Source organism: Oryzias latipes, chromosome 12 (genome assembly GCF_053564925.1).
Source record: "Oryzias latipes strain Hd-rR chromosome 12, Olatipes_Hd-rR_3.1".
Classification (NCBI taxonomy): domain Eukaryota; kingdom Metazoa; phylum Chordata; class Actinopteri; order Beloniformes; family Adrianichthyidae; genus Oryzias; species Oryzias latipes.
Genome location: NC_136248.1, coordinates 22,178,721 through 22,206,060, shown reverse-complemented (window position 1 = coordinate 22,206,060; position 27,340 = coordinate 22,178,721). Strand labels below are relative to the sequence as shown.

Here is a 27,340-nt window from a genome sequence, read left to right as displayed (position 1 = left end):
AACAAAGCTTACCTTTCAACTTCAGACAATATGAACCAAAATGCCATCAAATAAAATAAAAACAAAACAAAAACAAACACAGAACAACATACATCATGTTACAGTGTTGTGTTAAAACTATGTTTTTTTAGAGCATCATTAAGCTTCAACTGTCTAATATATTACATTTCTTAGGCCGACATAAACTAGTGTGCTATTAATTATCTGTAATTTCATTATTGTGAGATACATGGGAGTAATAACACTATTGCTTCATGTACGAACACTGATTGATTACATCAATTATTACACCAGAGCATTTCTTTTAAGCATGTTTCTGTGGGACGATTTCTGGCGTTCATGTGTGGAGCAGAGCAGTGACTCAGTCACGGTTTTGGATTTTTAAACTGTCTAACCCATAATTGCCCTCGCTAAGAGCGAAACTATTCGACGCGTGACTGGGTTACTTGGTGTGGGAGGGGAGGAGCTTTGACTGTTTTTTTTTTTATTTCTATAGTAGCCCACCTCACTTCCTCAGACGCTGCCATTTCGGTTGTGAATGAAGAAGAGAGGAGTGGGGAAGGACGACGGGAAAGAAAAAGCAAGGAGAACGGCGCGCCGCTGAGAGGGAAGGAGGTCATCGTCGGGAACGGCTCCCGTAGCAGGACTAAGCTAGGAGAGAGGCAGAACTAGCGGTGTTTTTATTTTTATGGCTCAGTCCGCCGCTAATGGTGTGGACCATGACACTGCGAGCAAGAAGCACAATTCAAGGTAGGATGATCTATTTTTATTTGAACGTCCGTTTGGGCGAAAACGTTATTAAAAAAAGAGGCGACTGGACTGGGAGCGGTTGAAAGAACATGAGGAACGGAGGACAAAAATGTGCGGCTGCCAGCTCAAGGCTTTGCTTAAGGAGGAGCTAGTGAGGAAGAACTTCAACTGCCAGCTCGAACAATTTAAAGCGTGAAGGGGCAGTTGCAGGCAGACCCCAGGTCCAAACCTCCTTCCTGGCTCTGGCTTTGAGCCGCTGTGGCTGGAATGTACAGACTCAGAGGAGCCTAGTTAGATGTTGACTTTGGAGGATTCCTTAAGGGAGGATGTCCACAGGTTGGAGACATCCGCAGCACACATGGTTTGGCTTAAAGATGTCACATTGATTGGCCAAGAACAGTTTATGCGGGCATCGTGGGATTGCTTACAGTTTTTCTTTCTTTTTGTTAATTGTAGATTGAACATGTAAGGTTTGGTAACAGTATTGACAGATCAGTCATTTATTTGAATAGGGGGGACAGCGCATATTAATAAACATTTCTGTCAATATGCCAGAGTTAGCCAAAGGGCTATTTTTCATCTGCAGTCCCTGGGAAGATGTTAAAAATCACCCTAAAAGATCAAAGTAAAATTACATATTTACATAACATTACATATATATATTAAACAATGCATTCAATAAAATAAGCAGTTAACCTAAAATCAAATTAATGATAAAACAATACAAAAACAGAAAAATGTAAGAACATACGTGCACATAAAAGACATGACAGTAATGAGGATCAGTGAGAGGAAATGTACTCAGTGTTGACAGCTCTGATTGTCAATGAGCCATTTCTTTAATTGTGTCTTGAATAAATGATATGTGTTTTGATTTCTGATACTAACAGGTGTGAAGTTCCACTCAGTAGCAGCTCTAACAGAAAAAGCGGTCTGACCAAAAGCGCTTTTTCTGAAGGGAATGATACAGTCTCCTCTGACTGCACTCCGAGTTCTGCTGTGATCTGCTGTCCGGATGTTAACAAACTGGTGAAGAGGAGGGGATGATAAGCCATGAAGGATTTTGTACATGAGACAGAGATTTGAAAATTTGACCATGTTGTCCCAATGCAGTAAACCATGTTTTTGTAATATTGGACAATGGTGAAATATGTTGGGTTTTTTATCCAAGGTTTTAACAGTTTGTTTGTATAATGTTTGGACAGGTTTTAAAGATGTATTGCAAGCCTGTGACCAGACAGGCAAACAGTAAGTGATATGAGAGAGGATCATAGAGTGCATGTACATTTTTGCTGACTGTGTGGACATCTGGTGGCGAATGTGTCTAAAATTACTGAGGTTGAATTTGATTCTGTTGCAGACTCTTTTTATGTGTGATTTGAAAGACAGCTTTGAATCCAAAATGACACCCAGATATTTATATTCTGATACAATCTGTAGCCTTTCTCCTGAAACAAAAACATCTGGTTCAGCAGTGAGATTATTATTGGACTTGGTGAAAAACATTGCAACAGTTTTAGATGTGTTTAGCTGCAAACAAGAATATTTCAACCAAGCTGTGATGTTAACCATGGCATTGGTGAGCTTCTCAGACACCTGAGAGGAATTACTGCCATGAGCATATATTACAGTGTCATCAGCATACATCTGCACAGAAACATCAGGACAACTGGATGGAAGGTCATTAATGTACAATGAAAATAGCAAAGGTCCCAAAATTGATCCTTGTGGAATACCAGTTGGCAGACTGAGAGCTGCAGATTTAAATGACTGGACTTTGACAAGTTGGGAGCGGTCAGTGAGGTAGGAGTCAATCCATTGCAGTGCATCAGAAGAAAAGTTAAAATTGCATAATTTTGACAGTAAGATTTTGTGATTAACAGTGTCAAAAGCCTTCCTGAGATCCAGGAAAACAGCACCTACAACCCCCCCTCGGTCCAGCAAAATCCTGATATTTTCAGTGAAAAAACAGGTAGCGGTCTCCGTGGAGTAATTGGCTCTAAAGCCAAACTGCATAGGATGGAGAGAATAGAGTGTGGTGTCGAGGTGGTTTATAATTTGTTTAGCTACCAGTTTTTCTGCAATTTTTGACACTGTCGGAAGAATGCTAATGGGTCTGTAGTTGGACATGGAATGAAGGTCTCCACTCTTAAAAATGGGAGAGACAATGGCTGGTTTCCAAGTGCTCGGGAATGTTTTTTGTGAGAGGGATAGATTGATAATTTTGGTAATGGGGCGTGTCAGTGATGAACAGAGGTCTTTGAGCATCACTGTGTCCAAGCCAAAAATGTCTTTACATCGGGATGGTTTGAGTAAATTGATGGTCTGTGATACATCGGATTCTGTGATGTTTGTGAAACTAAATGTCGGTTGGCTTGCGTCTATTGAAAGGTTGTAGGTTTCCACAGGTGTGAAACAGCTCGCTATGTTGGCCACAGAATCAATGAAATAATGGTTAAAGGCCTCTGCTATGACTTGAGCATTGTTTGTTAGTTGTCTGTTTATTTTAATTTCTAGAATGTTTTGTTCTTTAGGGCGATCACCTGTCATTTTTCTTATCTGGTTCCATATTATTTTAGAGTTTCCATGTGATTTTTCAATTATTGTGAGGAAGAAATCTGCTTTTGCTTTCCTTAATGATCTTACCACCTTATTTCTCAGTATGGCAAAAAGACCTCTGTCATGGGTTGATTTAGTTTTATTTGCTTTTTTTAAGGCTTGGTCTCGTTCTTTCATGAGTTTTATGATGTCAGAGTTCATCCATGGAACAGTGTTTTTGTATGGTTTCTGCTTGATTTTTTGTGTGAATTCAGTAATTGTTCTCTCAAGTGTTTTAAGGAATAGTTTGCCATCATTTTCAGTGTCAACTGATGGTAAAATGTTGTCCCACTGAATTTGATTGGCTTCATCTACAAAGTTTTGATATTTATTTTTAGGTATTGTAATAATTTCTTTGACTCCAGCACAAGAATGGAAACGCTTTTTAGTGAGTTTTCTAGAGAGGAGAGTTAAATTATGGTCTGATAAACCGGTTAACATGTTAAATGATTTTGCAATTCTTTCTGGTCTGTTGGTAAATATGAGATCAATTTGCGTCATGGTAGATTTAGTTATTCTTGTTGGGCCACGGATGACTTGTGTTAAATTAAACCTGTCAGTGATTTGCTTGAGTTGATTTACTCATGATCTGTCTATTCCTGCCTGTAGCATCATGACAGTTGTCTTACTATAAGTATGTTTTGACTTTCTTAGGAAATCAGTCTTAGGAGAATTTCTTTAAGGGTTCTTGCACAGTTTTGTTGTGAGGGCACCTGATGAAAACAATTACCAGAGTTTGTTTCTTGAACATTTCCTAATTGATTTTTAAAGTCCCTAAGGACATTAATACTTTATTTTTTTCAATATAAACTCGATTTCATTTTCATTCGGGATGTAGTGTCTAAGGATTCAGGAGTGGGCCATTCCATCACTCAAACTGAAGTCATAAAGATAGTCAGAAAGCTCTTCTGTGAAAAAGGAACAGGAAGTGAATGAAGTCCAGCTAGAGTAACTCAAGTCTGGATGCTGTGGGGATGTGGTTGGCTGTTGGGGACTATTCCTCTGGACCGGCTGACCAGGCCGGTGGGGACCTGAGAGTGTGCTCCAACTACAAGAGGATCACACTTCTTAGCCTTGCTAAATCTAATCCAGGGTCCTGGAGAGAAGAATTTGGCTGCTGGTCGAAACAACAATTCAGGAGAAACAGTGGGGTTTTTGTTACAATCATGGAACACCGGATCAGCTCTGTACTAACAAAGTGCTTGAGGGTTCATGGGAGTTTTGCCCATTCAGGCTCCATATGCTTTGTAGATTTGGAGAAAGCAGTTAATCTCATCCCTCACTGTGTTCTGTGGTAGGTACTCTGGGAATATGGGGGTCTGGGCCCTCTACTAAGAGGCCGTTTGGCAACCAGAGTAGGAGCTTGGTTTGTATTGGCGACAGTTTGTCCAACTTCCCAGTGTATGTTGGACTCTAATAGATGCGTTTTGTCACTGGTTCTGTTCATAATTTTTATGGACAGAATTTCAAGACGCAACCAAGGGCCAGAGGGAGTATAGTTTTGGAACCGCGGAATTTAATCTTCATCAGACCAGGAGCTTTTGTGTACATTGGGGCGGTTTCAGTCGAGTGTACAGCAGCTGGGATGAAAATTAGAACTTCTTGACTAGAGAAGGATCGTTTGGCCGGTCTGGGTTGATGAAGAGCTCTTGCTCTGACTGTTGGAGAAATGGTCACCTGGAGAGAAGCTGAGAGTGGGGCTGCTCCTCCTTCACATTTTGAGAAGCCAGTTGAGGTGGATGGGAACTGGCAACCTGTCCCCAGCCACTCAGACTCAGACTCAATGATTCTGTAGAGCAAAAATGTTCATGCACATTCTTTTCTGCAGGCATGTTGTGGGTGACAGGTTGTAACGAACACTTAAACAACACGCAAGGGTAGAGCTACAAGCTGAACGCAGGTTCTTGAACACACTTTCAGCATACGATGCTCACAGTGGACTACCGCTATCGATACCAGCACATGGACTCACAGCTTAAAGAGGCTTGATGCAAAGTCTTGAAGCAGTGTAAATCTTGCTCCAGAAGTGATTAATTGGTAAAAGTTCAACTGGTTTACCTTTCAACATGTGTTTAATGGCTTTCCAATCTATATATAGAGCCCAAAACCTGTGAGCACAAGACTTTTTGAACTGAGAAGCCCGAAACGCGCCATTTCTCAAAGGCTTTTCATTGGAAGTGGTTGCTGGAATCTTAAGTTGCCGAGCCTGACGTGAACGTAGCATAACTAAGGGTGAAGTAGGTGAGACGCAGGTACGTTGTACCGTTTCTTTTTTCTTTTTCACCCTCTATGACCCTCCACGGACCCAGACAACGCAAAAACCTGCAGCACCCGTACGGGTCAACCCCATTACGTGGACATACGACTAAGGCATAGGCAGAAAAAGACGATGCATGATTTATCTCTTAAAAGTAAATTTGACAATATTTCATTCCAAAACAAGTTTCCAGATAACTAGTGGAAACAATTTACTATAAACAAAAGCAGAATTGTCATTTGGAAGTCTTTTATATAAGCTTAAACTTAAAAAACTGCTAGATTTTATGAATCAGAACTGCATCTTGTCATAAAGATCAATTCAAATGGCTACATAGATTGTTTTGAACCTTATCCGCATTTACATACTAGCATTTCAAAACTGAAATACATTTCACATAGAATGTTTACACTTTGTAATAGCACAGTGATAACACCAAACAACCCAATGTATTATAGTATGTGTGTATTGTAAACCACACATTGCACCTCTTGAGTGTGTGACAGAGAAGACTGCGGGGAATGTCAAGTGTTGTGCTGAGAAGTGACATTCACCGAGTCTGGAAGGTTGTCTCTACCCTGATTCCAGCACGCTCTAATATAAATATGTGGGCTGAGTTGCAGAGGCTTGTAATTGCTGCTATTGGCTTTATTTCACAACAACTAAGCCAGCGCCTGACTTTCCTGCCATGAGGGTTGTGGGTGTTTGTGTTCGTCGTCTGGAACTTTCATGAAATACTCCTTCAGCACTATAGCCATATTGTCTGAATGCTTTTATCGTTAACTGCTAGTTCCTGTAATTTGCTGATTTGTTTTTGTTTTTAAAAGAAATATTCAAGATATTTCAAATATTACATGCAACACAGAGCAGCTTAAACCTTTTGTTTTACTTTCAGAAATATTTCCTTCTGGTTTAAACAGAACTGACGTTGAATAAATGCATTCCCCGCCGGCACAGTGGATGGAGTCATGACCTTCACCCATAACACAGTCAGTCAGATTTTTTCCTTTATGTATTTTTTTTTGTGTCCTCCTAAAAGATTGTCATGATAACAGACTGAACAAAACCACATTTCCACTTTAGCCTCTCTAAATACGAACCCATTATGAACAACACAAGCATCCTTTCACTAATATGTTAATGTCTTTGTGTGATTTCAGTGGTAGATAGGGACACAAACAACAGCAGCATGAAAAAAACCCCACTACATATATATCAAAAATGTATCTTGAAGGAAATCAAAATAAAAAACAGCTTTAGTGCAGAAAGAAAAAGAGAAGAAACTTTCCTAAAGAGTTTCTCTTTGGTTTCCATGACAACCTGACAGGCTATAATTGTGGCAGCATTACGATGAGCACAGAGCATCTTCTGTGCCAGTAATCGCTGGCTCCATCAGTAATAGAAAACGGTCAGTTTCATGAAAAAATGGGAAACAATGCGACCCCTTTAAATCAGCAGGATGAAATAAAATGACGTGCATATGTACATTGTTCATAATTGTTTTAAATGCATTTTTTCCCCCCTGAAATGTTTGTGGTTTTTCTAGATTTTTTTTAATCTTTTATCAAATATATAGAAACATACTTTGTTTAAATGTGATATTGCAGAATCCTTTTACTTCTAAGTAACGTAAAATATTTGATTGAGTTTAGACATTTAATAAGGCTCAAATAAATAACAAAAGAGCAGAATGACCAGAGATTTTATGACTATTATTTAACATTATTTGATAGAATATCTTGCCTAAATTTGCACACTTTATTTAAACCATAAACCCTTATTTACTTGTAAATTGTATTATGCATTTCATTTTTAAATTCCTTGTATGTCTTCAGTGGTTCAACTTTGTTGGGGCAAAAAAAAAAACATGGTTGTTTACAATACAAGTTACATTATAGCTTATTTACATTTTAGCTGAAGGCTAATTTTCTTAAATATTTTCTTGTTCCATCCAGAGAAACCACAAGATGAGACTTTGTTCAACCAAAACAAACCTCTTTTCAGAACCCTCAACCCGCTTCCTGCAATCTGCCTAGTCCTTGTCCTTGTTGCCGTCATGGAAACAGGACAGGGTTTTTTTTCTTCTTTCTTCTAGAACACAGCTAGGCCATTATGGAATGTGAGTCGCAAACAGGATAATTTGAGGGTAAATCAAAAAGGGGAAGTACAGATTTTATCAAAAAAAAACTAATTGTAAAATATTCTATCAGTGTTTGAGTTGTTGCTTGCCTTCTGTTGTCACGTCTGCTTTGTCTTTCCTATTAAGCACTAAAATTCCCTTTTTTTAGTCCTGTTTTTTGTTTCTCTCAAATAAAAAAACTGCCCATCTTAAAAAGTGATATTTCATTTCTTAATATTTTCTATAAACTTGCAGCTTCTTCTTGTCATCTTACATAAAGATTTAAAGACTTATCAGTCAAATATATGTCTATAGACTGTCAGATGCTGAGAAAAGGACTACATTTTCATATCAGCCTTCAATATTTTTTCTTTTTGTTTTCATCTGCTGTATGCTCAAGGATCTTTTTTTCAGTTTTTCCTCTTGGGTAGACATTTTAGTCCACACATGACTCAGGGTTTTATAGTTTGTGGCTCCAAAAGTTGATCACATCTGTCTTTCTCATTAATTTCAAGGCTTTTATGTAACAAAGTAATTCTAGAGACTGGCTGTAAATTTAAGGGAATTTAGGGATTTTAACATCAGATTCTAATGAAATCAACACTTTTATGTAAAAATGCAATATTGTTGCTAGTGGCTTGCTCCATTAGAACTCCTTTTTGTTTTACAGTCAGTGAGTCACTGCAGAAACATAATGTATTACTTCCCTCTGGTGCATTTCTTATATATTTAATGGAGTTCTGAGGCTGTTTCTTTTAAACATATTTATTTTCTTGGCACAAACAATCATTTACTCTGTAAATATGTACACATGTGTTTAGGAAACTCTATAAGGAATGAAACTAGAAATCAATGTGAAATGCTTTTGCAAACACTGTAACAACCAATGGATGGCAATATTTTGACAGACAAAGTAGAAAGTACTGAGCTTTATGCCTTAGGAGGTTTTAGTGTTGACCTTGTATTGAGGTTTTAATAGGTTTTTAAAAGGTTAGGTAACAGCGCTGACCCTCTGTGTTCTCTTTCTTTGGCTGTGACCACTAGTTTCTGAGAAACAAACATGCCTAAACTAACCGAAAAGATTTTTGCTACTCTTCCGTTTAAGGAAAACTCTTAATATTTAATTAAAACTATTCATTTCAGATCTGGATTGTTTCAATTTGCAGAGCCCCCCCCCCCCCCCCCCCCTTTTCTTCCTCTTTTCCTGCAAAAATAGCACATAAAAAAAAAACAAAAAACACTGTGTAGAATGAAAGCCATCTCCATCAACATTCCAGCAGGAGATTTGTGTATGTTTCTGCTAGCTCAGTTGAATTCTTCCTGTTGTACATTTGCCATTAGGCAATTTTTCCTCTTGTGGGTAATTTTAGAAAATTCCTTAGGTTCTTTTCTTTCCCCTTACCATTCACATTTTAAAAACTATAACGAAGAATACATCTTGTAAGGCCAGCTTGTACTGTCGGTGTCCTTTCTGTAAAAAAAAACAAAAAACAAAAAAGCAATCTATGAATTGTTGGGTTGTATATGGATAAAAAAACAGTAGAAATTATGCAACCTTCATTTTGGGCAAAAGAATGATGATGAAGTAGTCACGAGAAAAAGAAATCTCTACAACTATTAAAAAAAATGAAGATAATAAAGATATAACATATATCTTTAACAGCAATGTAACAACAGTAACAGCAACAGTAACAAGGGGAAAGTTGTCACTAATCTTAAAATTGCATTTTCTTATACAGTTTTAATGTTTTTCATATTCTATTGAATTTCATTTACCCTTGAAGTTTTTTTCATTTAAATATCTCAGCCAGACACAGATTTTTCTTTTTTTCTTAAAAGTTGCATCCAAAGTGGATTTCTTTTATAAATAATACCGGTGTTACATGTATTTTCTTCAACTTGTATTCAACAATTTAAATTAATACGACACAATGCAGGCATGAACGCAGCTTACTTTTGATTTTACTTTCAGGAAGTTACAATAAAGTTAAGATGAAACTTTTGACAGTTTCCATGGTAACTGATGATCACATCTTTATCCGTTTTACCCCTTTGGTGTTTCTTCAGTATATATTGCAGCTCATGTAGTTGTAGGTAAATGAAATAGAACGTTTGAACCCACTTCAAAAGACTGTAATAACAATAACATCTTAGGTTATGGTGATATAAAAAACAAATTGATTTGTTAAGATGATGTCTGTAGCTTTATTGCTACTCATTGTCCTGATTATCGCTTTTGGTTGGTGGCCTGATTATGTTTCTGCCAGTGTCAGCAGACGTAAGGATTAGTGTGGGCCTCTCTTAGAGCCGTGCGGTTCTGGGTAAGGAGGTACAGGTCACAGGATTAGAGATGCTCTGTCTCCTTCATCCTCTCTGTCTTTTCTTCAGTCAAGTGGTCAGACCTGGGGAGTGCTATTATTGGGTGCACTTCAGCCAGAACCGTCTGTTTTGCATCGCTTCTTTTGTTTAATGGATAGAGCGTTGGATCTTATTGTTTCGGGACGGGGATTTGTTTTAAGAGGATGAAAGCGGAGAACATCACAGCTGCTTCCATAAAAAAGACTGGACAAAAAATGTTTGGATCGTTACTGTTTTTTTTTGTTTTTTTGACTGAAAGCATATCTAGAACTTTTTTTTAAAGTTCTTTTTGGGTTCCAGTAAAATTGTCCTTGTATTTTTAAACATACTCCAGGATCTTGCAGCCAGATGTGCTTTGCTATTCTTGGGCTATTTGAACATCAAAAGGACTCCACTATTATCCTGGATCATTGACAAAACTGTGGTTTGCTTCGGAGGTGTTTAGTACCTAAAATTAACTTCTGTTGACATTACAAATTCCATCAGCTCTGTAGGTGTGTGTGAGGTAGCGCCAAAGCTTTCTGTGAAAGTTGGAATAAGCCTGTGGTTAGTTGACGGTCACCCTTTATGGCATTTGAGTCGTGTCCTCTTACTGGAGCAGAGAGGGCCGTGTGCAGACTGGTCCACCATGGCGCCCGACCGCAGTCCATGCTCAGGCCGATCCACTTGGAGCTTCAGGTGTTTGTGGAAAAAACTCGAAGCAAGCGGAAACACAGGTACTGCTGGAAAGCAAGCTAATGCTGCTTTCAAACCTCAAGATTTTTAAGGTGGTATGCGGAAGGGAGGATACAAAAATAAAGGCCAATAAGGGAGAGCATGAGTGGAGCAACAGAACACAGGAAATAAGAAAGAGAACCAGGAAGTTGTCTTTAAAAAAGGGAGGTAATTTCTATACCTGTCTAACTACCAGTGGATGTTTAGACAGCAAATATGGATAAATGACTGTTTTCCTAAATGCTGTTTATCTGTTGGCTCTTGTTCTTATTAATCAACCCCCCCAAAATAGACTACTTGTTTATGGTGTCTTCAATTCATTCAGTGCTGCATCACACTAGGTTCTTTTTGGCCTGTTTAGGTAAAACTGTGTTAAAATTTTGACATTGTCACAATAACAAGTTTTATTAAATGTTTATGACAATTATTGTTTGAAATCATAGTTGTAAATATATAGAAGGCATTAAATGTGATCATGTAAAGTTTTTGACTATTGGACAGATAAAGAGATTGTTTGGGAACGGAAAAAGAGCAGTTTAAAATCACTTTTCTTCTCTCTTTTGTGCTCTTTACTTTGACTTCATCCAAAGTAAAACAGAGGGGATTAAAGGATGATCTTTTTTAGGTTTAAATTCTGGTATTTTATCTGAAGTGCACAATTAGCCAGTTACTAGAATCATCTTAGGTTAGGGGTCTTTAATCTGAGGCTCCGGAGCCACATGCAGCTCTTTAATCCACCCATTGTGGCTCTTTGACTTTGAAGAAAAATGCTAAAAGTTTAAATAAATAAGGATTTTGTAGTTTTAGTTCATATAATTTAGTTACTTAATTTTATCAGCAGATCAAAGTTCTGGTCATGCTAATGAAGAACTAATTTATTAAAAAACTGCTAACAGATAATGAAACATTGAGTGAAATCATGTCTCAAGGTGCTCGTCTTACAGTTTAGACACTGTTGCTAAGGCAACAACTTACCAAAATGGTCATAAACCTTGTTGTCATGGTTATACTGCCAATGTGTTTTTCCATCAAGGGACGATGTTGCACCTAAGCTGCAATAGCACGTGTGTTACTGTGTACGTCACTGTATGTTATAGTGTACACAGTGTTCAACGTTGACTCCTTTTTCTCTCAGGATGGAGGCGTCTTGCTTGGAGTTGGCCCTGGAAGGAGAAAGGCTGTGCAAAGCTGGAGACTTTAAAGAAGGAACAGCCTTTTTTGAAGCCGCGGTGCAAGTTGGCACAGAAGACTTGAAAACTCTTAGTGCCATCTACAGCCAGTTGGGTAATGCCTACTTTTACCTGAAGGAATATGGCAAAGCCCTGGAGTTCCACAAACATGACCTTAATTTGGCTAGGTGAATACCTTGGTTCTTTACCTGTGCAATATTTACCAGAATAAGACAAACTGTTACATTTGATGGCTTAAAGCATCCTGAACATTGTAATGGGGGCAATATTGTATTTTTAACCTCAAGGAAACGTGTACATTCCAGCTCAGAATGGATACTTTCTGTTTTCAGTTTCATCAAATGTGAATGTGGACAGTGTTTTGGTTTTCCTTTTGCATCGTTTTGCCAAATCTTACAGCTAGCAAAAAAATAATTAAGGATTAGGACAAAACTTTCTTTTGTAGTTTCACTAAAATTCTGATTATTAAAAATAATATTTAATAAATGTTTAAATACATTTAATGATCCACGACGCTTTTTAATTGGATCCGTATGAGGTGCTATATTGATTTTGGAGAATAGTATATTGACTTGTCTAGATCTTTAAGTTTATCTGTTTTTGTAAGGAGGTCAAAGAATAAGTGTTGGGTTAATTAAAGAACCTGACTTAGCGTCCCCTCCCCCCTCGCCATCCAAACAGGAAGTACCTACTGGCTCTAAAAGCTGAAATCCCTTAGACTTCTATTGAGAAATTTTTGCACCGCTTCCTTTTTTAACATGTTCATGCTAATCCTAATTTAATTTGATTATATGTTTTATTCATTGCAAATCATTCAAGTTAGACATTGACCAATCCGATGACTCAACAAAAGCATGTGGTGCCAGCTCAAAACGGTTTCAAAACTGTAGGGGTGTGGCTTTCCAACAAGCTCACTCTTGACTGGTGAGAGTGGTTGCCATAGAAATGATGACTTAGACCGATTTGGACCGATCACTGCTTGCTGATGTAGTCTGGTTCCAATACGGAGAAACTGCGACAGAATTTACTTAATTTTGTTGGAGCTAGAAGTCAGCCGTTTTCTTTGAGTGATGTCACCCTCACTCAGTCAAGTTCTCATATACAGTCAATGGCAAAAGGCAAAAACTTTACTCTAAAATCTAAATTGAATGATACATCCTAAAGAAATGTGACTAAAATGAATCCGTTATGGATCAAAAAATCAAATATCTGGTAAATATTTGTCTTTAAAAAAAATCCCAAAATAAGGGAAAAGTCAGTAACTATAAGCTGGAGATTTAGCTTGAGAGTAAGCCAGTCTCCTGCAGTGAGTACAGCTGGTACTTCAGCAGGGAAGCATATTAAAGAGCCCAGGGAGATTTACCATGTTACATTACAGTCTCTCCAACTGGGGCCTGATCAGTGGGAGTAAGCAGATAAGATAACCGATGTTTCAGTTTCCTGCAATTAAAACCGGCTACAGACACTTAATAGGTATGAAAAAAAAAACTTGCCCTGAAAATGTACATTCAAATAGATGTTGTGGCTTTCCCAGAAACATAGGAGACAGGATTGGGGAAGGAAAAGCTAGCAGTAACCTTGGTAACACTTTGAAAGTGTTGGGGCAATTTGACGAGGCTATCGTCTGCTGCCAAAGACATCTGGATATTTCTCAAGAACAAGGCGATAAGGTAAGGCTGCTCACAAACCACTAGATATTTGGACAATGTAAGCAAACAAATTAGGAGAAAACAATAAAAAGATTTGAGATGTTAAAAACCCGTCTTTGCTGTCTGTCATGTTGCAGGTGGGAGAGGCCAGAGCACTGTATAACATAGGAAACGTGTTTCATGCAAAGGGGAAAAAGCAGTTGTGGGGATGCACACAGGATCCAGGAGACCTGCCCCCTGATGTCAGAGACACATTACAAAGGGCTACCACGTTTTACGAGTATGTACCTGCAACCATGCAATTAGCATCTTCCTTCAACCATGACCAAGAAATCAGCTGCACACCAGAAGTTTAGGACATATACAAAAAGGGAAATTATAGGAAATGCAAAAAGTATGAGGAACAAAGTTGACAAAAGTGCAATAAAAATACAATAATATTTATAATTTTGAAAAATGGTAGCAACCCATACCAGCTTTATAAATGTGGGCAAATTTACATTGATATTTATTGGGACAAATTAAGTTCAGATTGTAGAGTAATCCATGTTAATGAGGCTATAGGCATAAAAATATACAGTCAGGACCATAATTGTTTGGACATAGACACATTCTTTCTAATTTAGTTTCTTTACATTACCACAGTGAATTTTAAATAAAACAAATCAGATGCCATTGAAGTGCAGACTTTCAGCTTTTATTCCATGGATTGAACAAAAACATTGCATAAAAGTGCAAAAAACTAAAGCATTTTTTTAAACACAATCCCTTCATGTCATGGGCTCGTAAGTAATTGGACAAATGTCTTCCATGCTATTGCATGGGCAGGTGTGAGCAATTCCCTTGCATTTTTAAGATTTTGCTGTGAACAGACAACATGTGGTCAAAGGAGCTCTCCATGCAGGTGAAAGGAGCCATCACTAAGCTGAGAAAACAGAAAAAAACCATACCAGAAATTGCTACAGTATTAGGAATGACAAAATCAACAGTGTGGTACATCCTGAGAAAGAAAGAAAGCACTGGTGAACTCAGCAACGCAAACAGACCTGGACGTCCACGGAAGACAACAGTGGTGGATGATGGCAGAATCATTTCCATGGTGAAGAGGAACCCGTTTACAACAGCCAACCAAGTGAACAACACTCTCCAGGCGGACGGCGTATCAATATCCAAGTCTACCATAAAAAGAAGACTGCATGAAAGTAGATACAGAGGGTACACTGCAAGATGCAAGCCACTCATAAGCCTCAAGAATAGGAAGGCTAGATTGGACTTTGCTAAAAAGCCCCTCAAAAAGCCAGCACACCTCTGGAAAAACATTCTTTGGACAGATGAAACCAAAATCAACTTGTACCAGAATGATGGCAAGAGAAACGTATGGAGAAGGCGTGGAGAAGTTCCTGATCCAAAGCACACTACATCATCAGTAAAACACGGTGGAGGCAGTGTGATGGTCTGGGCGTGCATGGCTGCTAGTGGCACTTGGACACTAGTGTTTATTGATGACGTGACACAGGACAGAAGCAGCCCAATGAATTCTGAGGTGTTCAGAGACATACTGTCTGCGCAGATCCAGGTGAATGCAGCCAAACTGATTGGACGGCGTTTCATAATACAGATGGACAACGACCCAAAACATACAGCCAAAGCAACTCAGGAGTTTATTAAAGCAAAAAAGTGGAATATTCTTGAATGGCCAAGTCAGTCATCTGATCTTAACCCAATGGAGCAGCATTTCACTTGTTGAAGACTAAACTTCCGACAGAAAGGCCAACAAACAAACAGCAACTGAAAGCTGCTGCAGTAAAGGCCTGGCAGAGCATTCAGAAGGAGAAAACCCAGCATCTGGTGACGTCCATGAGTTCAAGACTCCAGGCTGTCATTGCCAACAAAGGGTTTTCACATTTTTATGCAATCTTTTTGTTCAACCCATGGACTAAAAGCTGAAAGTCTGCACTTCAATGGCATCTGAGTTTTTTCATTTAAAATTCACTGTGGTAATGTACAGAAACTAAATTAGAAAGAATGTGTCTCTGTCCAAATATTTATGGTCCTGACTATATTTTTTATTTTTATAGATTAATAAATACTTTGTAGTCTTTTTACATTTAGAGATTCTTTTAAAGGATTTTGCAAGTTTATGTTGTTTTTTAACACATAAAACATTTTTTTTAAGTTATTCTGGTGTTTTAGGAAGGTGGTAGAGTCCTGCCACATTCTAAAAAACTTAAAACAAAAGCTAAAGTAAAGAATTCCAGTCTCACAGGTGAACTGGTCCTTCCACAGCTCTTTATTTAACAAATTTTAAATACCTATTTTAGGAAATATTTGATTTAAAAAAAAATAGACATTTTTGTAGTTCGACTTTAAAGTTTTACAATGTCCTGGCTGTTCTGAGCTTTACATTATACTGGAAAGAGTGTGTTGTAGACTTTTTTTGTGCCGTCTTTTGCAAAGATGAATTTTTCTATCAGCGGGTGTAGCATGCATAAAAGGAAGACTGCCCTCACATCAAAAGGACTATCTTTCCTTTAAAATTTCTTTCTTTAAAATTTCTATTCAATTTCGGTTCAATTTTGGGGCGTTTTGACCATTTTATATTTGTTTTGTCACACTAAAAATATGTTCATCTTCACAAGCTTTGCAATATAAAACGCATAAAAAAAGCAAATAAACTTTAAATTTTATTTAATTCAATGTAGCCTTCAAATAATTCCAATTTCCACTGAGCTAATAACACAATAAAATAAAGAAAATACAGTAATAATTTATGGGATTATAATGTCTTTAATCTCTATTTAACCAGAAAAAAATCCCACTGAGATTACATTTTTATTTTATTTTTTTCAAGGGGACTAGATTAAGTTTAATTTACAAATAGTGATATAATAATAATAATAATGATTTCTAAAACCATATGAAACACACTGAGTTTATCATTTCTGTGATTCCAAACAAAAAGCTGTGTGTTTCCAAATTTATTTTACTATTCTTATTTGCAGGATGAATTTATGTTTAGTCAAAGAGCTTGGTGACCGAGTTGCTCAGGGGAGAGCCTATGGGAACCTGGGCAACACCCATTACCTGCTGGGTAACTTTGTTAAAGCTATCACATTTCATCACCAGGTAAGAAATTCATGTTTTCCATCATCACATTCACGCTACGTCATGCAGAAAGGACTTTGTCATCCTTGTAAAGCATTTCATGGTACATTCTGTGATCAAAGTGGACAGTTCTTGTTTTATTTTGAAAGAATCCCATCTAGATGGGTTTTTTAGGGGTTCTCAATTCATCTCCCTGTGAGCTATAGCAGACAATGTGCAAAGATTGCTCTACTTATGGGGGAAAAAAGGAGGAAATAGGTTTCTTGGTAAAGCAGTCATTTGAGACTCTCACCCCTTATTTGTTTTTCTGTCACTTTCAATAGTAAAAACAATTCTTTCCTCATGCAAGCATCTTTCTGTGTTCCCGTTCTCATTACAGATCTAGCAGTGTGCTACTGAGGTTAACAATCATGGGGAATCATGGGGCGATGATTTGGTGCAGAAGTGCACCTCCGTTAAAAACAACTGATCAAAGGAGCCTGTTTAAATGTTTTATACATTTCTGTGCGATTTTTTTTTTGTATTACTGTAGCAAACTCTGTTATTTGGCACAACATTTAAATGATGCGAATCATCGTGTGATCTTTGCTGCTTTCTTATCTACAGCGATTAGCCATTGCCAAGGAATTTGGGGACAAAGCTGCAGAGCGACGAGCCTACAGTAACCTGGGAAATGCCTTCATATTCTTGTCCCAGTTTAACACAGCCACTGAGTACTACAGGTGAGGACAGAGCTGAGAGTGCCATCTAGTGGTCCGAGAGTGAAGTAAACTAAACTGCATTGTCACTAAACCATCAAAAAAAAACAATTATACTTGCATATTTTTTTGGTTTATTTATTGTTTAAGTTTTTGCTTTTCCATTTGTGCTAGAAGTGTTAAAATTCCATTAGGGGCAATGCACAAATTCTCGTTTTGCTTGGTCACATTCACAGTGTTTTCTTTTCAGGCACTGCCTCCCTTGTCTAGGCATTGCTGTGTCATACGTTTAAATATTTCCTTACACTTGCTTGATGTTTATGCTTCTCTAAGAAGAAATAACCTATCAGAAAGAAAAGAAGGTGTGCAGTGAATGGGAGTTGCCACCATTTTGCTATTGGGGACATTTTGAATATATTTCAACGTATATTTTTTAAAAATATTCTTTAAATTACAAATTGTAACAAGTAAAATCTTTTAGGTAACAGTTTGGACTTCACACTGTCAAAATGTAGCTGAAACGGAAGCTAAGATCATCCGGTATAGCAGAGAAGGAAGTGGTCAAAAACAGAGTTTTGATGTTTGACGTCCTCATTTTTTTCGCTTCTGTTTTTTTCTTCCTAAAACAGGAAAACTCTGCATCTTTCCAAGGAGCTAAGGGACAAGGTGATGGAGGCTCAGGCCTGCTACAGCCTGGGCAACACCTACACTCTGCTGCAGCAGTATGACATGGCCATAGACTACTACCTTAAACACCTGTACATTGCTCAGGAACTCACAGACAGGTAGAGTGAGTCTGATCTAAACCGAAAACATAAACACAGGAGCTGTTTTTAACTGTCGTGTGACTTATTTCTGAACAGAGTTGGAGAAGGGCGTGCGTGCTGGAGTCTGGGAAATGGATATGTGTCTTTGGGAAACCTAAAACAAGCCCTTTACTATGCCCGAATGCATCTGGAAATCTCTAAAGAAGTGAGACAACTGTATATTTGTCATTTTTAGTTAGGCTATTGTTAACTTTGGTTCTTGAAGCTCTTGGCCTTTGTCCACATTTGATCTTTTTTCTCTCTGTTTATTTAACTCTCAGATTGGAGACAGAAATGGGGAATTGACAGCCAGGATGAATGTACAGCAGCTGAGTACGTCACTTGGAGTATCTGAGGAGGACCTATCACCCTCCAGTTCAGAATTTGAGATTCAAGGTAACACTAGACATTTATTTGACTTAAAAAAAATCATAGTTTGTTTTGTTTTGTTAATAATCAAAAACCAAGAATGAAGTTCATAACAATGTGTAATCAATAGTAAAAGAAAGTGATGATAATTTCTCTACAGGTTTGCATGTTTTAGTATTTGCAGTACAGAGTGGGGGGTTTTCTGTGTAACTGCCAAGAAGGTGAAGAGAAAATCAGTGATAGTGTTTAAGGGAAAGAAAAACAAACTTAAACTGGCTGGGAAGAACATGGGTACTAAAACTTCAATGAAGAAAGGCAGATGACGTGACAGCAACCTGAGCATTTATGCTTACTGCGTTTTCATTTTAGACAATTAAAATAACTCTAAAAGTTTTCAAACAAACCTTAAAAATGTGTACACTTTATGTTAATGATGTGTTTACTTGTGGATATAAACTGTAAAACTGGTTTGTAAAAAAGAACAGTATATGATACAAATGTTGAAAGTACAGGTATGCAGATACTCTTGAAGTATGAACGTGCTAGTGATAGGTTTAAATAAAGTTATAACTTCCTCCTGCTCTCTTATAAGGTAGGAAAAAGCTAAAACTTTATTTGAACCTCTTTTTTTAAACTAACCACTATTAGTTCAAGAGTATTTAGCAAATAATATATGCAGGAAATCTTATAATACGAACGTGTCAGTGGTAGGTTTAAATAAAGCTTTATCTGCCTCCTGCTTTGTTTATTAATAATCAACCAGCTTATTTTTTTCCCCAAAAATAGTAGCTGGGTGTTTGTAATTGACAGTTATAAATAACCAGATTCCATGAAATAATAAATCCAGGGGGTTAGGCTTTGTGACAAAATATTGAACCTTTCACACACAAACACAGTTCTGATAACAGCTCAGCATCATGCTTAATAAATAAAGTAGGAAGAAAGAAAAACTTTATTTAAACCTACCACTAACACTTTAAGAGTATTTGCACACCGTATCTTATTTTTTACACACCCAATACTATAATGTACTTTTTACTTCTCACCCATCTGATAGATGGTAAAAATACACTGAAATGTATGCAGATACTCTTGAAGAATTAATGTGTTAGTGGTATGTTTAAATAAAGTTTTAACTTTTTTATGCTTTTAAAAAAAAAAACAATACATCTTCCTGCCTAATAAATAAAGCAGGAAGAAATAAAAACTTTATTTAAACCTACCACTAATAACGTTCATGCCTAAAGGGTATCTGTATACCTTATGTAGTTTTTTTATATAACCTAGACTTCAATGTATTTTTTACTATCTATCTAAAATACAGTAAAGTATAGAGTGGAGGAAATGCAAATACTCTTAAAGAATGAACATGTTGGTAGTAGGTTTAGAGAAAGTTTTAACTCTTCATGGGTAATTTTGAACAAGATTTTTGGAGTTTGTTTTTTACAATCCTTCATCTCAAAATAAAATTGAAACATAACAAGCGAATATTTAATATAAGTTGAGAAAGTGTTTGTATTCTGTCCATCCTGAGGCTAAATAACACAAAGAATTTTTTTGTTCTATCATTTTTGAAATGGCGGGCAAATGAACCACAAACTCGTCTTATATAAGGAAGCAAAGAGAAGCTGGTCTGTCTGCAGAGTGTTTTACCCTTCTATGATCTTTAAAAGAATAATCCTCCTTTGGGCGAATACACACACCCACATCGCTGATATCTTTCTTTAGAGCAGAGCTGGCAAACAGATGCTTATTCAGTTTGCCTGCTTGTCTCCTCATATCACCACAGAATATCATAGGTCAATCAGCACCATTGGGAAGCCAGGAAAGATAAATGGACTTATCAAATAACAGATTTAAGCCTGAACTGTATGAACTGTGTTTTTAGAGCTTATTTTTCTGTGTTTTTCTGCAGGTGCAAGACCCAAAAGCACCATGAAAAACAGCACGGACAGTGTGGAACTGTGGAAGTACTCTTCAGATAAGGTGATACACGAGTCTAAAATGTTGGTACTCTGCAGAACGATGCCTATCAGTCTTTCGCTGACTAATTCTGTTACTGCAGAATGGTAATTGCCAAAACTTAGAAGGTGCGCCGAGAAGATCCAAGGGTCAGCCATGGCAGTCCGTTAAAAGAAAAGGCTGTTCGGACAGTCAGGGGTCAGACGAAAGGCCGTGGTTGGACTCTCCCGTAGATGCAGATGACATCACAGTCCTAGTCCCGCCTCCTGTAACTGTAAGATGTTTCTGCGTCTTTTTGTCGTGGTGCTTTAACTATCATTTCCATATGATGTCCAGATGGTCGCCACAAAAACTAAATCTGTTTAGTTTTGGTAACAATGAAAGAAATGTTTACCTCTAAAGCTTTTCATTGTTCTCCTCATAATGTAGCATCAGCGTTGGCTTTGCCGCTTTGTCAGATGAAGAGTTTCGTTTAACTTTACTCCACTGGAGGGAACCATTGACTTTAAATGAGAACTGGACTAACTGGGCATAAGGTCACCCATAGAAAATGACTTTCTTCATCAAAATGAAGCAATTACAGCCGCCATTTTTTCACGATTCGGACGGTGCGTGTTGGAACCAGACAGCGTGAGTAAGGAGAGAGGTCTGAGTCGATCTGACTCATCATTTCCATAGCAACCCCTCTCAACAATCAGGTGTGAGCCTGTTGGAAGTTCACACTCCTACCACTCGAAAGCGAGCTTAGGAAAATCTGTTTAACGTTACAAACGTTTGACTTGAGACCCCATGCTTTTATTGAGGCATCTGATTAGCCAGTTTATAACTTAAATAACTTGCAATACAGAAAAAATATCATGAAAATTGTTCCTGTTTGGAACACGAGGGAGGAGGGGTCACTCAGTCCAGTTTTTATCTAAAGTCAATGGAATGAACATCCGGACAATAAACCTTTAAAATATTTGAATCAAAGCTCTGCTGACAAAAACATCCGGTGAGCTGAATTCTAAAGGCATTTCCTCGATTATTCCCATGATTGCTGACATTTTTTCAAGCTCACATCTGAGTGGATATAAATACCAGCAACATCTTATTATGAGACCATGTGACTTCTGTAAGTGTTGTAATTAGCAGGCTGACAGGAGGAAAACAGCCTTACAGCAATTAATCCTACCAGATAAAGAAAGCAGGCCTCCATATTTTATGTTTTTATTGGTGATACAACTAAAACCTTGCTAAATATTTATGTGAAATTCAAAAGCATCAGGGATAATCCAGATATGACGTCTTTGATGCAGCTCGATTAATCATGTTTGAAAAATACTGGGATTAGACCTAATAGCTGGTTTTAAATCCCTTAAAAGCTTCAGTATTGTCGCACACAAAAATTGAAGTCACTTTTTCCTCTTTTTGAAAATGTGGGCTCTCTGGACTAAAAAAAGAAAAGAAAAGTTGTAATGCTTATAAAGCTGGGAAAATAGTGCTGGAACTTTTTTTTTTTTTTAGTCTGCACTGCTTCTTTTCCTACAGTTGTCCTTTGTTTCAAACCACTTACTTTCTTTACTTTCACTCTCCATCCCCCTCTTCGCGACCTCCTCATCATCACATGATCCTTTCTCTCGTGCTGTCACATTTTCCTACTTGATTAATTAGACTTTTCAGGCAGAGCAGCGGCGAGATCCACAAAACCGCCATTGAGGCCAAGGACGGCGGACAGCAATGGCTGCAACTCCTGCCTGATCACAATTATTAAAGTGCAGAAATAAGTGCTTTTTGTCAGTTGATCTCTGCTGCTGCGTTAGCTGTTAGGAAGCATATGTACTCCCAGCTGCCCTTGCAACCATGCTTTTTCCTCTCTCCCCTCCTCCGTCTACCCCCAGCTCTCCCTCCCAGCTGATAATGTGACCTTGATCACAGAACGACTACCCTCCCCACAGGGTCAAACGCCCATCTTCCCATAATGAGTTGTTTTCCCACAGTGGGTGAACAGGACAAAAATGGCCTGCCAGAGCGCCGCCGAGAGAGGAAGAGGGAGAGATACAGAGGGAGGGAGAGGGTGAAGAGGAGCTTAACAGGAGGGATGGGAGGTGCACATGTTACAGCAGGAGAGGGGAAGCAGGGAGCGCGATTAGTTGGTCAGTAAGGAGGAGAGAGGGAGGCGATGTAGACAGAGAAAGAGCAGCTCAGAGACAAATGAGAAATAGAAGGCGCTCTTTCTGCTGGTAAGAACTTTTCTTCACAATTTCGGACTAAAACAGACACGTGGTAAAAGATTTCATTGCTTTATCCTCAGCTTTTTGTACTCAACAGATTGTTTACTTTATAAACTTTCTTGACCTAAATTTAATCTAAAATTCTTTTCTGACTGACAAATACTTCATCTGCCCATCAAAAACCGATCAAATCTATTTCTGGCTTGGTGATATTTTGGCATACGTGAGGATAAATGTAAATAAACATATGCAGAAGGTTGATCAGCTTGTTGACAGGAAGGATTGTTAGTCTTTTCTTTGTTTTTTCATCATCTCGGAACTGTTTTTGTCCAAAAAAAAGAAAGCAATTGCAATAAGGTTCAACTTCCTGAATGTCGGAATACGGACAGAAGATTTGAAAAGTAATTCCTAAACCAATAACTTATTATTTATTTTTCTGCTCATAATTATCCAGACACTGCTTTCGGTTAGTGAAGCAGCTGTTTTGCCGTCAGGCCCTCAGCCTGCTTTAGGTGTCAGAATGAACTCCAACCACTGTTGGACTCAATATCTACAGAAAGTCTTTTTAATGCTGTTTTGAATCTAGTTGTGTGGCCAGTTTGATAATCTGGTGATGCAAAGACACGCAAAAGTAAATATGATGCAGATTTTATAACAAAGAAATCCTTTTATTGACCGAGATTTAGGTTGAATTATTTTATTGTAATATTTTCCTGTAAACTGATTTTGTGCTTACAGTAAAAGAAAAGAAAAAATAATTTTTACTTTTGTACATTTAATACCATAAACAAATACAAAATAAACTTTTTTTTAATTGTTTATGAAAATGAGTAAGAGTGATTTAAAAAAGAAGTATAAAAAATACAAAATTTAAAATTGAATATCATTTTTCTTAATAAAAACTCACTTCCTCCATACAGTTTGAATCTCCTTCTGAGATGGAATATAAGGAAAAAAATAAATCTATCAATCTAGGCTTTTTCTTGATGAATTTTGTGTGACAGATTTTAACTTCATTTTTTGAGATAGTTACTCTCTTTGCAAAGTTAGAAAAATCTTTGTGGTTTGATCCTACGGTTAAAGTCAGAAGATGTTTCACCACACAGAAAATACGTTATTGTTAGAAAAATTTTTTGTTTTATAATTCCATTTTAATTTAGTTTATTAGTCTGGGTACTAATCTGCCATGGGTTTTAAACCCCTTAATCTCCCTAAATTTAAAATGAAAAATCTGCCTTTTTTTTCAGAGCATCTGCTAAACGTGGTGTAAAACTGTTTAGTTCCAACCAGAAACATTGGACATACAAGCCCTTAAGTGGAGATTTGAAAGAGTTTGGCTTTATTTGAGGCATAAATGTTACATGCGAGGTCACCCTCAGTTCCCGCCCTGTGGTTTTTGTCAGGCCCTTTAGTCACGCTGAGGGCTTCAGGTGCTATATCTGTAAACGGATTTAATCTGGTGTGACTGTGGTTTGACCCCTTTTTTACATTTAGTTTATCAAGACTGCACGATTTGAGAAAAACCTTAGGAATGATTGTGTTATATTCACTTTTAATTTAGTCTTTCTGACTTTTCGTAATTTTTCTTTGTGAGTTTAATAAAACTAAAACCGGTGTGGGTACCGGATGTTCTCGGGTTGCCGGATGTTCTCGGGGTCCTTCGGGGTCCTTCGACCAATGATGACGTCACACTATTTGATTGGCTGTAAGTTGCCACGACCAATGAGTTAACGTCGCTAAGTTTTTTTAAAAACTTTATTGACAATTGCGGTATCATACATTAACAATGACATAAACGTTAACAACGAACAATAACGATGTAATCAATATTGCCTCGAAGATCAGTCACCATTGCCAAATATAACATATTGACATAGAAAATAAAGAATAGAGGGGAAAAAAAGAAACAATGAACATAACACACAAATAAATAAAAACATAAGTAAAATAAAATAAAGGAACATAGAAAAAATCTAAGTAGTCTAATACTAGTTAAGTTAGGGGGACTCGTGAAGTTTTTATTTCTGAACAAAACTAAGCAATTTCAAGCCATTCTTCTTTTTCATATAATGAAGTGATTGAAAGCAAAAACAGAGCTCTTTATTAAATGTTATAAAAGTGGTTTGGTCTTCAAAACTTGACCTCACCAAGATGGCGGTGCTCTCCTCCCATGAGGAACTACGTGATGTCTCGTCTAGTGATATAACTCATTGGAAGGACCCTGAAGGACCCCGAGAACATGCGGCAACCCGAGAACATCCGGTACCTACACCGGTTTTAACAGGTTCATTTTAGGCTTTTAACCAAAATCTCGTCTAAAAATGATGAATATCTTTCAGGTGTCCATATTTTCCTGAATTTGTTCCATTTTCAGCATCTAGGTCAGTCTCTCCAGGATCTCTGTAATCTCTCGTGACTGAACACTATTATTTTACTCCAGCAGAAGAGAAGCCTGTCATTAAAGTCCTTGTCCTGTAACTCGTACGGACGGTCAGTTAGGTTCAATTGCTTCACCTGTAAATCCCTGACATCCGTGGACCTCGCAGCAGATAAACTCCATTGTGCTGAGATGTCTGTGTTTTTTCCTGCTGTTGCAGAAGCTGAGCTGTGAACCCCCCGATGAAGACTGCTTCATCGAACTCCTCAGCAAGTTCCAGAGCAGCCGCATGGATGACCAGCGCTGCCAACTCGAGGAGCCGCAGAGCAACGGGGAAGCCGGGGCAAACGCAGCAAGCCTGAACAACGCGAAAGGTGGAGTCCATAGGGTTTTATGAGCACATTCCATTGGAGCAACTCCTGCTGCTTTTTTCCAGAACATTTTTTAATGTCTGTCGTGTAGATGCGGCACTTACCACTTCCCCTCAGACCGAGGAGCTGTTCGATCTCATCGAGAGCTCTCAGGGTCGTCGACTCGATGATCAGCGTGTAAATGTTGGCAACCTTCCAGGTCTTAGGATCACGCAGAACAACCTGGGTCATTTGGTTGGGGAGGGCGACCGCCAGGAACCCGGCGATGATTTCTTCAACATGCTGGTAAAGTGCCAGGTGAGACTCACTTCAGGAGTTCATCTTATTGTATACACGTTCCTGCATATACACAAATATTCTTTTTTTGTTTCCCGTCAGTCCTCAAGGATCGACGATCAGCGCTGCACCCCACCAGAACCCGGCCCCCACGCCCCAACGGTGCCTGATGAAGACTTCTTCAGTCTCATACAGCGGGTGCAGGCCAAGCGAATGGACGAGCAGCGGGTCCAGCTGCCCAGCGACGACCAACCCAGCCCTCCCTCGCCTGATCCAGAACCTCCTCGTGGATTCCCCAGCTAGAGGCTGTGCAATCAACGTGCACAACAGCATTTTAACATAAAGCAAAAAAAGAAACACGTGTGTTTAAAGACAGCATAAAAAGAGGGGAGGGATTAAAAAAACTAAAAGGAAACTCTGTGTGCAAAAGGTGGTGACCTGTTAAGTGTTGCTTCATTTGTACAAAGTGTGTGTATATTTAAAAAAGAAAAAAGCAGAGATGTGGTAAGAGCAAGAACAAACTTGACCTACATTTTTCCACGCTCAAACTAATGCCTTAATTAGACGTTTTTTTTGGACCCGTAAATGTATTCCTTGGTGTATTTTCAGGGGTGCATTGTGGTCAAACACTAAGAAATGGGAAGTTTATTTGAAGTCAAGGTGAAGAGTGCAATGCAGTTTCATGACTGAATAAGTGTTAATGTTAATGTTAGATTAATTTATTGCTAATTGTGCTCTTACAAATGCTTTTTTTGTTTCCGCCATTTTATGTTTTGTGATTTGAATTCTTCATAGAAGGGTGCAGTATTACCTTTTTTGGGCCTCCAGTGTTATTATGCTCTGGTCACTTTATAGTTTTGTTTTGAAAAATCCTACACCTGTTTATGTCAGTTTGAAAAGGTGTTTACATTTTTTTAAAGCTCAAACTGACATGTATGCATGCAGTGGTAAAATCCTATGCTTCACAAAATATGAAGGTATTCTTTAAAATTGAAATTTTATTAACTCTACTGCCTCCCTGTGGTCAAAATAGGTATTACCCTGTCAAAAACCTGCCAGTAAGGATTCAAACTTTTTGTTGAAGTTTTTTATTTTTAATTATGAATTTGACAATTTTGTAAGTTATTTTATTTTATTTTTTGAGTGTGTTTAAATGTTTATAGAGTTAACTCTAAGAGCGATGCTACATCTTTTAAATCTATCGGTTCGGAAAATAATTAACTGGAGGCTTTTAAATCAAAAATCATGCATACCTCACTTGTACCTGCAAGCTTTTATCGACCCTAGATATTCTTGATTTAAACCACAAAAAATTTGCCTCATCTCATTTTGATAATTAACACTTATGGGAGCTGCAATTAATATATTCTCCTTTATTCTGACTTTTGTGTGATTGAACATTTATAGACATTAACTGGCATCCTTCTGATTGTCTTTGCCATGATTTGTACATAAAAATGTACTTTGTATTTATGTTTTAGGGCATGGAAGTGACCCATCATGCTTTTAATAAAATGATTCAGATGTT

General features: G+C 37.8%; 1 protein-coding gene across 8 annotated transcripts; it reads left to right on the top strand.

Annotated features, from left to right (window-relative positions):
• Positions 1 to 475: 475 nt before the first annotated feature.
• On the top strand, positions 476 to 27,340 carry gpsm1b (G protein signaling modulator 1b). 8 transcript variants are annotated; one of them, XM_011481730.4, is made up of 14 exons: positions 476 to 750; positions 11,932 to 12,153; positions 13,521 to 13,656; positions 13,773 to 13,915; positions 16,638 to 16,761; positions 17,347 to 17,462; positions 18,068 to 18,223; positions 18,302 to 18,410; positions 18,526 to 18,640; positions 20,529 to 20,599; positions 20,679 to 20,849; positions 25,386 to 25,539; positions 25,628 to 25,833; positions 25,915 to 27,340. In XM_011481730.4, exons 1-14 carry the CDS (start codon positions 689 to 691, stop codon positions 26,113 to 26,115), a joined length of 1,986 nt encoding a protein of 661 aa, XP_011480032.1. In that variant the 5' UTR covers positions 476 to 688; the 3' UTR covers positions 26,116 to 27,340. The 8 variants fall into 8 exon arrangements, with proteins under 8 accessions (XP_011480032.1, XP_078812450.1, XP_078812452.1 ...); XM_078956324.1 differs by having other exon boundaries at positions 508 to 750; positions 25,736 to 25,833; XM_020707629.2 differs by lacking the exon at positions 476 to 750 and adding an exon at positions 6,506 to 6,594.